A 13,064-nucleotide genomic window follows, 5' to 3' on the forward strand; every position below is an offset into this window, starting at 1 on the left:
TTCCAGCACCAGAAAAGCCCGGGAAGCATGGAATCCCACATCATGCAACCAAGTCCTACTTTTTGCAGTTATTCCTTTAGAAACCTGTGTTTGTTTTTCAATTGAGCACTTTGCCATTATGGAGAGAAAATCAATTCTTTTCGATACGAAAAAGGGGCAAACCCCTAGCAATTTGCCTCTTATGGTTCCCCCGGATACTTGAACAAAGTGAAGAGGGAAGGATTCGAGGAACAAAGAGTTATTATTTTACCCGTGTTTTTGGACATAAAGCCAGAGAGCTTTTCCTTGTTTCAAAAGCGTTGACAGCCTTTAGCCTTGTTCTTTATAAAACAAAGATGATTTGGCCCATTCCAACACACCTATTTCAAGCAAGTGAGAAGGTAATTGGGAGGGACCATGTTGGTTTACATATTGAAAAGTAGGCCCTAGTCGCAAGATGTCAGATTTCATCCTTCCAGGGAGGGCTTTTCTGGTGCTGAAAATTAAACTTATGCACTAGCATTGCCATTGGAGCACCTGGGTTCAAAGGAAATCCAAAAAGAAATTGTTCACTTAGAACCCTAAATTTTTAGATTGGAATATTATCTTCCAATTTTCCACCAAAATATTCTTCAACCATATAGAATACATTAATGTTTAAGCTTTTTGTACAACATTGATTAAAATTATGCAAAAAAACTATGGTTCTAAATTGAACCATGGTTTACTAGATTGAACCATGGTTTAGGGTTTAGGGAATCAAACTAGGGTTTTTGGTTTAGCATCCAAACACAAAAAAAACCTTTTTTTTTAATATCCATGTCATCATTGAACAAAACTAGAAGAAAGTATTCCTCCCAAAAAATTTAGGGTTTGAAGCAAACAATTTTATTTTTAATTTTCCTTGCACCCATGTGCTCCAATGGCAGAAACAATGCAGAGGGTGAATTTTTAGCCCCAGAAAAGCCCAGTAAGAGAAAAATCCGACATCATGTGACTAGAACCCACTTTACCCTCTACATTGTTTCTACCATAGGAGCACCTGGGTTTAAGGAAAATTAAAAATAAAATTGTTTGCTTGAAACAATAAATTGATTTTTTTAATAAATTCATCAGATTCCTAAGTTGTTCCTGCCATAAATATATTGTTATAATCACAAGTCAAGGTTTAGGGTGTTGATGTAACACGTTCATTCCAGGATGTTTTGTGGATGCACAAGGGCAGAACCAGAGGATCTTCCAAGGGAGGGATGGCTTCAATAGCTCACTATATTGACAAAGTGGCTCAGTATATTTTGGTCTTACATCGGCAATTATCGCCAGATGGAAAATGGAACATTATGAAGTTCAGGGCCCTTAGTCAGATGGTGAAGATGAAATCTATCCATCACATTGCAGATCATGTTGTTTTGATAAAGCATAGCATTGCTCTGTTTTTGTTCTCAGACACACGATCTGGCCCCCTCCATAGCATCATGGCCATCCTAGGGCTAGCTAGTGTCATTGATCCCCAAGTAATTGAGAATGAAATAATTCAACCTTCTCTTCTTGGGGTGCAGAACCCAGCAAAAAGAAGCATAGGCTAGAGTGAAATGTTCCCTAAAGGGTTGATCCTTGTAAATGCACTCCGAATCAATAAAGACTACAATTTTTAATTGATTTCTTTCTTTTTTATTATTTCCTTTCTTTAAATTGCATTGGGGTTGCAAAGACAAAGGACAAATATTATTTTTTGTTATTATTTCCTTTCTTTGAATTGCATGTAATTTAAATTGAAGTTGCAAAGACAAAGGCAAAATATTATTTTCTTTTTTCATATTGCATATAAGGAAATCGAAGATTGCAATGACAAAGACATAGATTGTTGAGAGTTGTGGTGCCATGAGCACATAGATTAAAGGCTAAGGTATGTGCTAAGGAATCCTACATGATGTGGAGATGTGGATTGAAAAAAATCAACAAGGAGAGATGCGGATCAGAGGATCCCACATGTGGTGACTATTCAAAGGGCACTCTCTATATAAGAGGCCTATCATGTATTGTTGATTATGTATTGCAATAGATTGAGCATTGCCTATTCTATGTCTCCTTCATGGTGTTTTGATCCTCCTTCATCCCTCTTTTTGACATGGTATCAGAGCATGGTTGTACCTCCGCTGAGGCGCGATCCTTGTGAAAAGTTTCAGTCCAATTCTGTTCATCTCTTTCTTGATTGGGGGGGGGGGGGGGGGGGGGCATAGAGAAAGTTTCAGTTCATGAAGGTGTCTTGAGTATGCATTCTTTGAGAGAGAGAGATTGAGAGATATTTTCTTCATTATCTGCAGTGAACATTTATTTTGAAGGTGACCTTAGAAATGGACCTTGATTGTTGGGAACAAGAAACTTGTATGATTTATCAAGCTTGTTGTTAGCTTCAACACTGTAGCGGGGCTCTATTTGTTGCTTATCAGTAGCTTGCAGCTCAGAGAGAGCGCCCAGGGAAGAAGCGAGGAGGCTTTCCAACACTGAAATATCATCCTGACGTGAGCCTCTACAACGCCTTCTTGCAAGGTAGAAGGAGCGCCACCCATGACCTCTTCACCTCCTCTGGCCGACCAAGGCGACCAGTACTCACAACTCTATAGCAGTCGCCTTGTCAAGCTCCTCTTCTTGTGAACTGACAAGGGTGCCCAGTTCAGTCACGCAAGCCCAGTTCAGTCACGCAAGCTCCAAAAGCATCTCAGCTGTCAATGAGCCTCGTAGTAGACCTCAGACTTGACGCCAACGAATCTGCTTATAGTGCATCTCCAACTCCTCTGTAAGCCCAACGATCATCAACTACGAGCTCTCGACGTCTAGCCCACACACGACCTACAGCTCGCTTAATAGCTCCAGCAGCTACCACGAACGGGATAGACCATCATGGGCCATGAACGGGACAAACCATCGCTTAATAGCTCCAGCAGCTACCATGAACAGAGCAACTCCCTCCGTAAGCCCAATGACCATCAACTACGAGCTCTCGACGTCTAGCCCACACACGACCTGCACCTCGCTTAATAGCTCTAGCAGCTACCATGAACGGGACAAACAAGCAACGCCTCTCAAGACAACTGTCAACATCTCTGCACAGAGCCTTATCTCTTTTTGTAAGGTTTCCATTCATTGCCACATTGCACTTAGAAACTCACCATGGTTGAGTTTATTTAACTTTGGTCTGCCACATGGCATTGAACCCCTTGTAAGCACTATTACCCCTTCACAAGCACACTTTGTAAGCTACATGTGAATCCCTGTGCCACATAATCATTCCCCTTTGTCTTCTTCATAAAACTTTGACAAGCCATAACTCTTAATCCAGAAAGAATTTGCATGCACTCCAAAAAGGAAAAATAATCGATTTTTCAAGCTCTATGCACTTGTCAACTCAGATTTTCTGTATGCAATTAAACACCGCTAGATTTGAAAGTATCTTCAACTGGTAAGACCTTTGCAATGGCAATACGCACCCCAACTGTTGAGAAGTTCACCGGGGAAGGATTTCACACCTGGTCTACACAAATGAGGAGTTTGAGGAATGTGTATCCTCTCTTCTTGAAAAAGAAAGAGAGTTGAAGGCATCAACATCGACATCTACACGCAATAGCTATAATGAAGAACAAGCACTATTCAGTAAAACATTAACGAAGTGCTACCATTGCAGAAGGATAGGTCACTATTAAAGTGACTGCAGATTGAAGAACAAACAAAAGTGTCAGCATTGCAAGAAGCTGGGACACAAGGAAGAAGATTGCAGATTGAACCAGGAGGTCAACTACGTGGAGTCATCATCAAGCCATGAGTAGAATGACAAGAATAACATGTATTAAGAAGCAACATTCTTGCCATCTTTAGCCCATATGTTTGTAAATCAAGCCTAACCACCTGAGAGTAGCTATGAAAGCACCTAGGGGAGGTATTGACATGTAAACCACACGTGACCACCTTAAGTAGCAATGCATGCACTAAGGGGAGGTGATGGATTTGTAACCCACATCTGACCATCTTGCAGTAGCCAAAGGATCATGGCACCAAGGGGAGATGTTGAGAGTTGTGGTGCCACGAGCACATAGATTAAAGTCTAAGGTATGTGCTAAGGAAAGAATTAAAGTAGCCACCCTAGGATGTGGACTACATGATGTGGAGATGTTGATTATGTATTGCAATAGATTAAGCATTGCCTATTCTATGTCTCCTTCATGGAGTCTTGATCCTCCTTGATCCCTCTTTTTGACATAGACTACAAACATTGTAAAAAAGGACACATTATTTTATTTATAGGAGCATACTACAACATTGAGAATCGCCCAAGGTGTAGTACATACACCATCTCTAACCATTGCCCAAGGCGTAGTACAAAAAAGAAACCTAACTATTCTTGGTTCTCCTAAGCCGTACAATAAATTGCATATCCTTTGCGGTAACTGTGACCCTGCTCCTGCGGATGGCAACCAGTTGGACATCATCCACGAAGGCCTCAGCTGCGTGCTGTAAGGTGAGAAGGGCATCCGATGCAATACACCAAGGGGTCTCTCCCACCCCTACCGGACCCCCCTCTCAGAAACCACCTATTTGTAGGGCCCTGGTTGATGTCTTGCATGACCTCACAGATGACTTTGGCAAAGCTTGCCTTTGGGATGAGGAGATGGATAGAATTTTGATACCTACGGATCTACCGAAGTGCCACGGTGCGTGGTTTGACCTATACCGTCTTCTTGGAGGAGGACCTCTTTGGCTTGGATGTAGAGGTGGCTGTTGTGCTCTCCCTGGGGGTGAGGATGGACCATGTGCACAGCTGAGGGGGAGGGTGTGGCTATTGTGGACAACGTTGGTGCTCTTAGTTGTTCTTCGACCTCTTCTCCTGATGTCTTGGAATGTCCCTTTGCTTTCTTCTTCTATCTCTGTGTTTGAGTCCTACTCCTTCTCGCCTCTTTGGCTTCCGCACTGGAAGCTTCTCACATCAAGATTGTTATTTTGAGGGGGTTGGACTGGGGGGTGAGTCACTAAAGGAGCTCTCCTCTTCTGGCATCAATGGTGTTCCTAGCTTCCTCACCACCTACTTTTTCCTAGCCATGGGGGATGGAGAGAGAGAGTGAGTGTGCGAGAGGGGGAGAGGGGAATGGGGATTAGGGGCAACTCGGAGAGGGTGTGGGAGCATGGGAGTGTGGGAGCTCTTTAAAAAATGAAATGAAAATGAGCATCGATTCCTTTACAAAAGGCCCAAAACCCTAATTTTTAAATACTTGTTTTCGAAATAAACTCCCAAAACATAAACTTGGTACAGCCTTGAATTGAAAACTTATAATTAACATCCAACAACTCAAATTTTCTTTTCTTTATTGCAATTCCTTTGCATTATATAGGGCCCAAAATTTTCTTTCTTTATTCCACATTGGAAGGGTCTACACCATCAATTTCATCTAAGTCCATCCATATGCACCCTTCTCTGTGACGGGTTGCACGCCACCTTGCATGATTTTGTCTTGCATTTGATGCATTGTACACTCTTCTTCTACATTCAATGTTGACATCTCGCACTGCATGGGAAACCACAATTATATATTCCGTCCAAAACCGTACATACACAACACAAAAGAGGTGCGTAGTCCCACCAAATCGTGGTCCTCCGATCTTACCGAAGCTCTCCTACTATCTGCCTAGCACTTCTAGATCTCTAAGCCCATGTGCTCCTCTAAGCTTATGTAGACTCTCTATCTAGTGATCCTTCCACCTTGCTGCCTGGGTAGTCAGCCTAGGTGGGCACCCCTTGCTGAGCTGAGTCTACAGCTCATCAGCTTGGTTCACCTCCTGGATATAGGCCCAACTGGTCTTGCTGCTCCCTTTCTGCTCTTCAGCTGCTTCAAGTGATGCCTAATGGCGACCCAAAGGCCCCCTTTTATAGGGCACAATTCCCTTCACAAGGTAGGTGGGTATTGGCCGACCCAATCAGGCCCCCCCCACCTGACTTTATTGCTATATATCAACCGACCCTATCAGCCCTGGATTGGCCCACATATCCATGTATATGCAGGCTCTTCCTGGCCAGGCTGCCACTGGCCCAGGCAGGCCTGCCCTAATTCCAGCCTATTCTTGAACCTTTACCAGGCCCAAATGCAGCACTGGCCCAGGCAGGCCTGCCCTAATTCCAGCCTATTCTTGAACCTTTACCAGGCCCAAATGCAGCCCAATCTGCCGTGATCTGCTGCGCCTCTGCCTGCTTCTGTTTCTGCCTCTTGCCAAGCCCTCTCAATCCTTCGGACCTGCTCCAATCAGCCCGCACACCTGTCCATACTGCTGATGTGGCTGTCCGTACAGCTCCCATGCCCTGGCTCGCATCATTGCAGCCCATGGATGTTGGAAACACTGCACAATCTGGCCCTTCCTCATCGTGGATGTCTCCTGGACACTGCCATGTCAGATCTACCTTCCAAGGTGGCTCCCAACTGCTAGGTACTTGCTTCCTTTGTGTCTTTGTCTGATTGCTGCCCATATGACAGCCACAATCCTGCCTATGTGGCATACTCTCAATTCCTAGATTCACCCCCCCCCCCCCCCCCCCCCCGGTGCTCTCCTCATTTGGGGGCTCACAGGTGGGGGGGTGACCAACCCTAATCCACAAAACCATCATGTTGTAATCCTGGCATTCCATTGCCTAGGACCATGTTGCCTCTAGGGCCCTCATAGAGGGACTTCAATCATCACATTTCAAATGTTGTTGCTCTAGAATTGCATATCCCTCAAGCTGATCCAAATTTCTGTGTACAAGGAGTATTTGACCATGTAGCTTGTAGAGAAGCCAATACAATATTACAGCTTCTCAGAATGCTCACATACTACAAAATCCATTCTCCTCGTAAAGAACTTAGTCCTTACACTTGATCTAGATTGGGCACATGCCCTTCACACTTCACACGTGAACCCAACATTTCTAGAATTGCCACAATATCATGACTTGGATTGCTACCCACCACGAACTCATGCACCTTCTTGCTCACCTCTATCAAAGCAATTGCAGCCTTTTTCTTTGCTCCTGCAACTTTTCTCAGCTCCTCTATTTTACATGCATCATCCCACCTGCCAGCGCTTGCATAGATGTTTGCCATGAGAACATACGAAGATGCAGATTCTGCATTCGTCCGAACAAGTTCCTGAAAGCATCTTATTCCAAGTTCTGCTTCCCCATAGGTTTTGCAGGCACTGAGCAAAGCTCTCCATGTTTCTACAGACAGAGGGCACCGCATAGTTTCAAGGAGCTTCTCTGCCTCGTACAAATGTCCTGATCGCGCAAGAAGATCAACCATGGAATTGTAATGATCTAATGCTGGTGCAATGCCATATTCTTCCTTCATCATCATGAAATACTCCTGGCCCTTGAATATCAAGTTGGTATGGCTGCAGGCAGTAAGAAGGCATGTGAATGTAATAGCATCTGGTTTTATGCCCTGTTTTTGCATGTCCTCAAAGCATTGGATACCCAACTTACCTTGATGGTTCACACCATATCCTTTAATCATTGCATTCCATGATGAAACATTCCGAACTGGGAGCTTGCCAAAGACATGCTGTGCCTCTGTAACTGAACCACATTTGGCATACATATCGATCAAAGCACTGCTGGCTAAAAAATCTCTTTCAAATCCCTTTCGTATAATCTCAGCATGTATTTCTCGTCCCTTTCGTATGGCTCCCATGCTGCCACAAGCCTTCAAGACACAAACAAAGGTGGCATCATCCGGAGGGACACCCTCCAATAGCATCTGTTCAAAACATTTCAGTGCTTCTGCACCAGGCAAATGTTCCGCATATCCTGCAATCAATGGATTCCACAACACAATGTTTCGAGTTAGCAACTTGTCAAATACTTCCCGTGACTCTGAAAGTGAGCCACATTTGGCATACATGTCCACCAAAGCACTGCTAACAAAAAGATCTCTTTCAAATCCCTTTTGTGCAATCTCAGCATGTATTTCTCGGCCCTTTGTGTCTTTGTCTGATTGCTGCCCATATGACAGCCACAATGCTGCCTATGTGGCATACTCTCAATTCCTAGATTCACCCCCCCCCCCCCCCCCCGTGCTCTCCTCATTTGGGGGCTCACAGGTGGGGGGGTGACCAACCCTAATCCACAAAACCATCATGTTGTAATCCTGGCATTCCATTGCCTAGGACCATGTTGCCTCTAGGGCCCTCATAGAGGGACTTCAATCATCACATTTCAAATGTTGTTGCTCTAGAATTGCATATCCCTCAAGCTGATCCAAATTTCTGTGTACAAGGAGTATTTGACCATGTAGCTTGTAGAGAAGCCAATACAATATTACAGCTTCTCAGAATGCTCACATACTACAAAATCCATTCTCCTCGTAAAGAACTTAGTCCTTACACTTGATCTAGATTGGGCACATGCCCTTCACACTTCACACGTGAACCCAACATTTCTAGCATTGCCACAATATCATGACTTGGATTGCTACCCACCACGAACTCATGCACCTTCTTGCTCACCTCTATCAAAGCAATTGCAGCCTTTTTCTTTGCTCCTGCAACTTTTCTCAGCTCCTCTATTTTACATGCATCATCCCACCTGCCAGCGCTTGCATAGATGTTTGCCATGAGAACATACGAAGATGCAGATTCTGCATTCGTCCGAACAAGTTCCTGAAAGCATCTTATTCCAAGTTCTGCTTCCCCATAGGTTTTGCAGGCACTGAGCAAAGCTCTCCATGTTTCTACAGACGGAGGGCACCGCATAGTTTCAAGGAGCTTCTCTGCCTCGTACAAATGTCCTGATCGCGCAAGAAGATCAACCATGGAATTGTAATGATCTAATGCTGGTGCAATGCCATATTCTTCCTTCATCATCATGAAATACTCCTGGCCCTTGAATATCAAGTTGGTATGGCTGCAGGCAGTAAGAAGGCATGTGAATGTAATAGCATCTGGTTTTATGCCCTGTTTTTGCATGTCCTCAAAGCATTGGATACCCAACTTACCTTGATGGTTCACACCATATCCTTTAATCATTGCATTCCATGATGAAACATTCCGAACTGGGAGCTTGCCAAAGACATGCTGTGCCTCTGTAACTGAACCACATTTGGCATACATATCGATCAAAGCACTGCTGGCTAAAAAATCTCTTTCAAATCCCTTTCGTATAATCTCAGCATGTATTTCTCGTCCCTTTCGTATGGCTCCCATGCTGCCACAAGCCTTCAAGACACAAACAAAGGTGGCATCATCCGGAGGGACACCCTCCAATAGCATCTGTTCAAAACATTTCAGTGCTTCTGCACCAGGCAAATGTTCCGCATATCCTGCAATCAATGCATTCCACAACACAATGTTTCGAGTTAGCAACTTGTCAAATACTTCCCGTGACTCTGAAAGTGAGCCACATTTGGCATACATGTCCACCAAAGCACTGCTAACAAAAAGATCTCTTTCAAATCCCTTTTGTGCAATCTCAGCATGTATTTCTCGGCCCTTGCCAATGGCTCCCATGCTTCCACAAGTGCTCAAGATGCAAACAAATGTAATAGCACCCGGACAGAGGCCCTCCACTTGCATCCGTTCAAAGCATTGCACTGCTTCCTGACCAGGTCCATGTTCAGCATAACCTGCAATTAGTGAATTCCAGGACACAACATCCCGATTGGGCAGCTTGTCAAAGACTTCTTGTGCCTCCGTAAGTGAGCCACATTTAGCATACATGTCAAGCAAAGCATTGCCAACAAAAACATCTCTTTGAAATCCCTTTTGTACGATCTCGGCATTTATTTCTCGACCCTTGCCTAGGGCTCCTATGCTGCCACAATTTTTCAAAGCACAAACAAACGTGGCAGCATTTGGAGAGACACCCTCTAGCTGCATCTGATCAAAACATTGCAGCCCTTCCTCACCAAGCACATGTTCAGCATATCCTGCAATAAGTGCATTCCATGATACCACATTTCGAACTGGCAGCTTGTCAAAAACCTCCCTTGCTTCTGCAAGTGAGCCACATTTAGCATACATGTCAACCAAACTGCTGCCAACAAAACACTCTCTCTCAAATCCCTTTTGTGCAATCTCAGCATATATTTCTCGGCCCTTGTCTACAGCTCCTAGGGTGCTACAAGCCTTCAAGGCACAAATGTACGTGACAGCATCTGGAGAGACACCCTCCAGATGCATCTGTTCAAAACATTTCACTGCTTCCTGATAAGGCCCATGATCGGCATATCCTGCCATTACTGCATTCCATGACACACAATCTCGAACTGGCAGCTTGTTAAAGACGTCACGTGCCTCAAAAAGTAAGCCACATTTAGCATACATGTCAATTAGCGTGTTGCCAACAAAAGGATCTCTTTCAAAACCCTTTTGAGTGATCTCAGCATGTATTTCTCGACCCTTTCCCATGGCTTGCATGCTGCCACAAGCTTTCAAAACATTAACAAGCATAATACCATTTGGAGAGATGCCCTGCAGTTGCATCTCTTCAAAGTATTCAAGAGCTTCTTGGCCAGTTCCATGTTCAGCATATCCTGCGATTAGTGCACTCCACGACACAACGTCTCGAACTGGCAGCTTGTTAAAAACGTCCTGTGCCTCTGAAAGTGAGCCACATTTAGCATACATGTCAACCAAAGTGTTGCCAACAAAAGGATCACTCTCAAACCCCCTTTGTGTGATCACTGCATGTAGTTCTCGACCCTTGCTTATGGCAACTATACTGCCACAAGCTTTCAAAACACCAATAAACGTAACAGCATCAGGAGACACACACTCCAGATGCATCTCTTCAAAACGTTTTAGCGCTTCTTGACCCGGTCCATGTTCAGCATATCCTGCAATTAGTGCGCTCCATGACATCACATTTCGAGCTGAAAGACTGTTGAAAACTTCCTGTGCCTCTGAAAGAGACCCACATTTGGCATACATGTAAATCAAAGCGTTGCCAATAAAAATCTCTTCCTCAAATCCCCTTTCTGTGATCTCAAGGTGAATGTCTCGGCCTCGTTCAATGTCTTTCAGCCTAGCACAAGCTTCTAGAAGGGCCCTAAGCGTAAATGTGCTAGGATCTATACTATCCTTCTGCATTTCTTGGTGCAGATTGAAAGCATGCAGCGTTTGCCCACATTGGATATACCCTAATATGAGAGCAGTCCATGAATGCTCATTCCGACGAACCAGCCTGTTGAAAACCTGTTGAGCATCGGACATACTTCCACATTCCACAAACATTGGCACAATGTAGTTCTTAACGGCTCTATGAGCTTCCATCCCATTGTTGCAGATGTGGTCATGCACACGCTTAGCATATGTTGGAGATTTATTCTTCCTGCACTTCTGCAAGATGCACATGAAGTCCTCAACCGAAGGCTGCTCAGCCATCCGATCCAAAATACAGCATGTTACCTCTAAGCTCAGCATCTCCCAGCCAATTCGTTGTTTTGCATCCACTTGTACTTTTGCTTCCACGTGCACGCCAGATCGAACGGTCGCCTCTAGCTCGTCCGACAAGCCTAAAGTTTGGGCGCGCCTCTTGTCACGTTGAATGCCGACGAAATGCCTTGCCCCCATTAATTCCCTGGCTTCCTCCCTTCTGGTGCCCCTTTTCGAAAGGATGCCTTCACGCCCCCGATGTATAGGCACACGGAAGATTGAAATCTGGAGCCTCTGTGTAGTCAGGGTGAAATAAATCAAACTGCTGGTCGAAGAGCGCATTCCTAGGTGTTTAGCTGTTCGAAACATATTCTTGGTCACTTACTTTTTTATTTCAGTTGCCCCACAGGCTCCAGGGAAACACACAAAAAACAAGCATCACGGTGCTTCATAGTGAAGTTTGATGACCAAAAGATCAGGAGCTGTGTCCAGCGATACCAAGCTGGGGAGCCCGAGATCGAATTCTTGGGGTACTTCGGAAAAGGGAAGTAAAACATCTCGCGACGATAGCCCCCGTCGATGTTTGCAATACAATTGAGCTCCGAGACCGAGACCAAGGACCTCGTCATCCTAAGCAGGCCTCTCTAATGCTTCAGGAGATGGAAATGTACCCCTCTGTAGTTAACTACACACGGGGAACAGATTTCTTTTTGGCCGGAACGTCTCAAGGGGTAGTCACAGGGCAGGTCTTAAGGCGTAATTATACTGTGAGAGGTTGGGGTTAATACGCAGCTGCCAGCGTGGCAAGCCGTTGTAACTGGGTGTGCTCTGTGAGTAATATAACGGCCGTTCCTCTCCTGGTGGAAGGGGAGATTTAGGTGACGAATAGCACGACATGACTTGAGGGGTAAATCTCATGCAGGAGCAGCCGATGCCAGAGTCCATACCACAACACCACCATTTTCAGGTTCACGAAACGCCGAGTGCAGAACATGTGGTTCACTTGATGAATCAATTAGCACAAACAAATCAAGCGTTGCTTCAGTTGCTCGCTTCTCAGCATCATTCGGCCGCTGCTGTTCCTCCAACTCCACGCACAGATAGCAAAGTCCGACCAAAATCCTTTCACGGGCTTCCATCAGAGGATGTTATGGCGTAGTGGGATCACTTCGAGAATATTGCAGAGTATCACAATTGGCCAGAGGAGCGCAAGGCGCTGGAATTGCGAACAGTCTTTGAGGGGATTGCTGCGACGTGGTTCGTTCAACAACCAGAAGCAACAAAGTTTCATTGGCCAAGTTTGCGTATCCAATTGCTGCAAAATATCGCACACGCGAACGCCACTCAAACAGCACTTCAGCAGCAGTTACACGATTTGTTTCAAAAAGACGATGAACCAGTGGCTCAATTCATTGTCAAACTCAACCAATTTCTGTTGCGAGTGGATTCCACAATGTCAGAGCAAATGAAGTTGTTCTTTTTGTGGCCTCGTCTTCGTCATGATATCTCACGTCGCACCAGAGATCAAGGGCCACAAACGTTTTTCGAAGCAGTACAAACAGCACAGCAAATTGAGTCATTCATCAGAACAGAGAACAATCGACCGATTTTCTCATCAGTCCAGTCCCTGTTGGATTGAACAACACTACTATGTTGTTGGAGGGGCTCCAATCTAAGGAGAATCTAAGCCACACTTG

General features: G+C 44.8%; 1 protein-coding gene and 2 pseudogenes across 1 annotated transcript; 1 reads left to right on the plus strand and 2 right to left on the minus strand.

Moving 5' to 3' along the window:
• Nucleotides 1–6,866: 6,866 nt before the first annotated feature.
• On the minus strand, nt 6,867–8,169 carry LOC147882163 (pentatricopeptide repeat-containing protein At1g08070, chloroplastic pseudogene; annotated as a pseudogene).
• A 169-nt stretch (nt 8,170–8,338) lies between these two features.
• On the minus strand, nt 8,339–11,736 carry LOC147882164 (pentatricopeptide repeat-containing protein At5g27110-like). Its single transcript, XM_087401902.1, has one exon. The coding sequence runs from the start codon at nt 11,734–11,736 to the stop codon at nt 8,377–8,379; it is 3,360 nt and encodes a 1,119-aa protein (XP_087258028.1). The 3' UTR covers nt 8,339–8,376.
• Nucleotides 11,737–12,283: 547 nt separating this feature from the next.
• LOC147882165 (uncharacterized) lies at nt 12,284–13,006 on the plus strand (annotated as a pseudogene).
• Nucleotides 13,007–13,064: the final 58 nt, after the last annotated feature.

The sequence above is a fragment of the Dipteris shenzhenensis genome, chromosome 30, assembly GCF_047967505.1.
Source record: "Dipteris shenzhenensis isolate YYH24624 ecotype China chromosome 30, Dip_SZ_1.0, whole genome shotgun sequence".
Classification (NCBI taxonomy): domain Eukaryota; kingdom Viridiplantae; phylum Streptophyta; class Polypodiopsida; order Gleicheniales; family Dipteridaceae; genus Dipteris; species Dipteris shenzhenensis.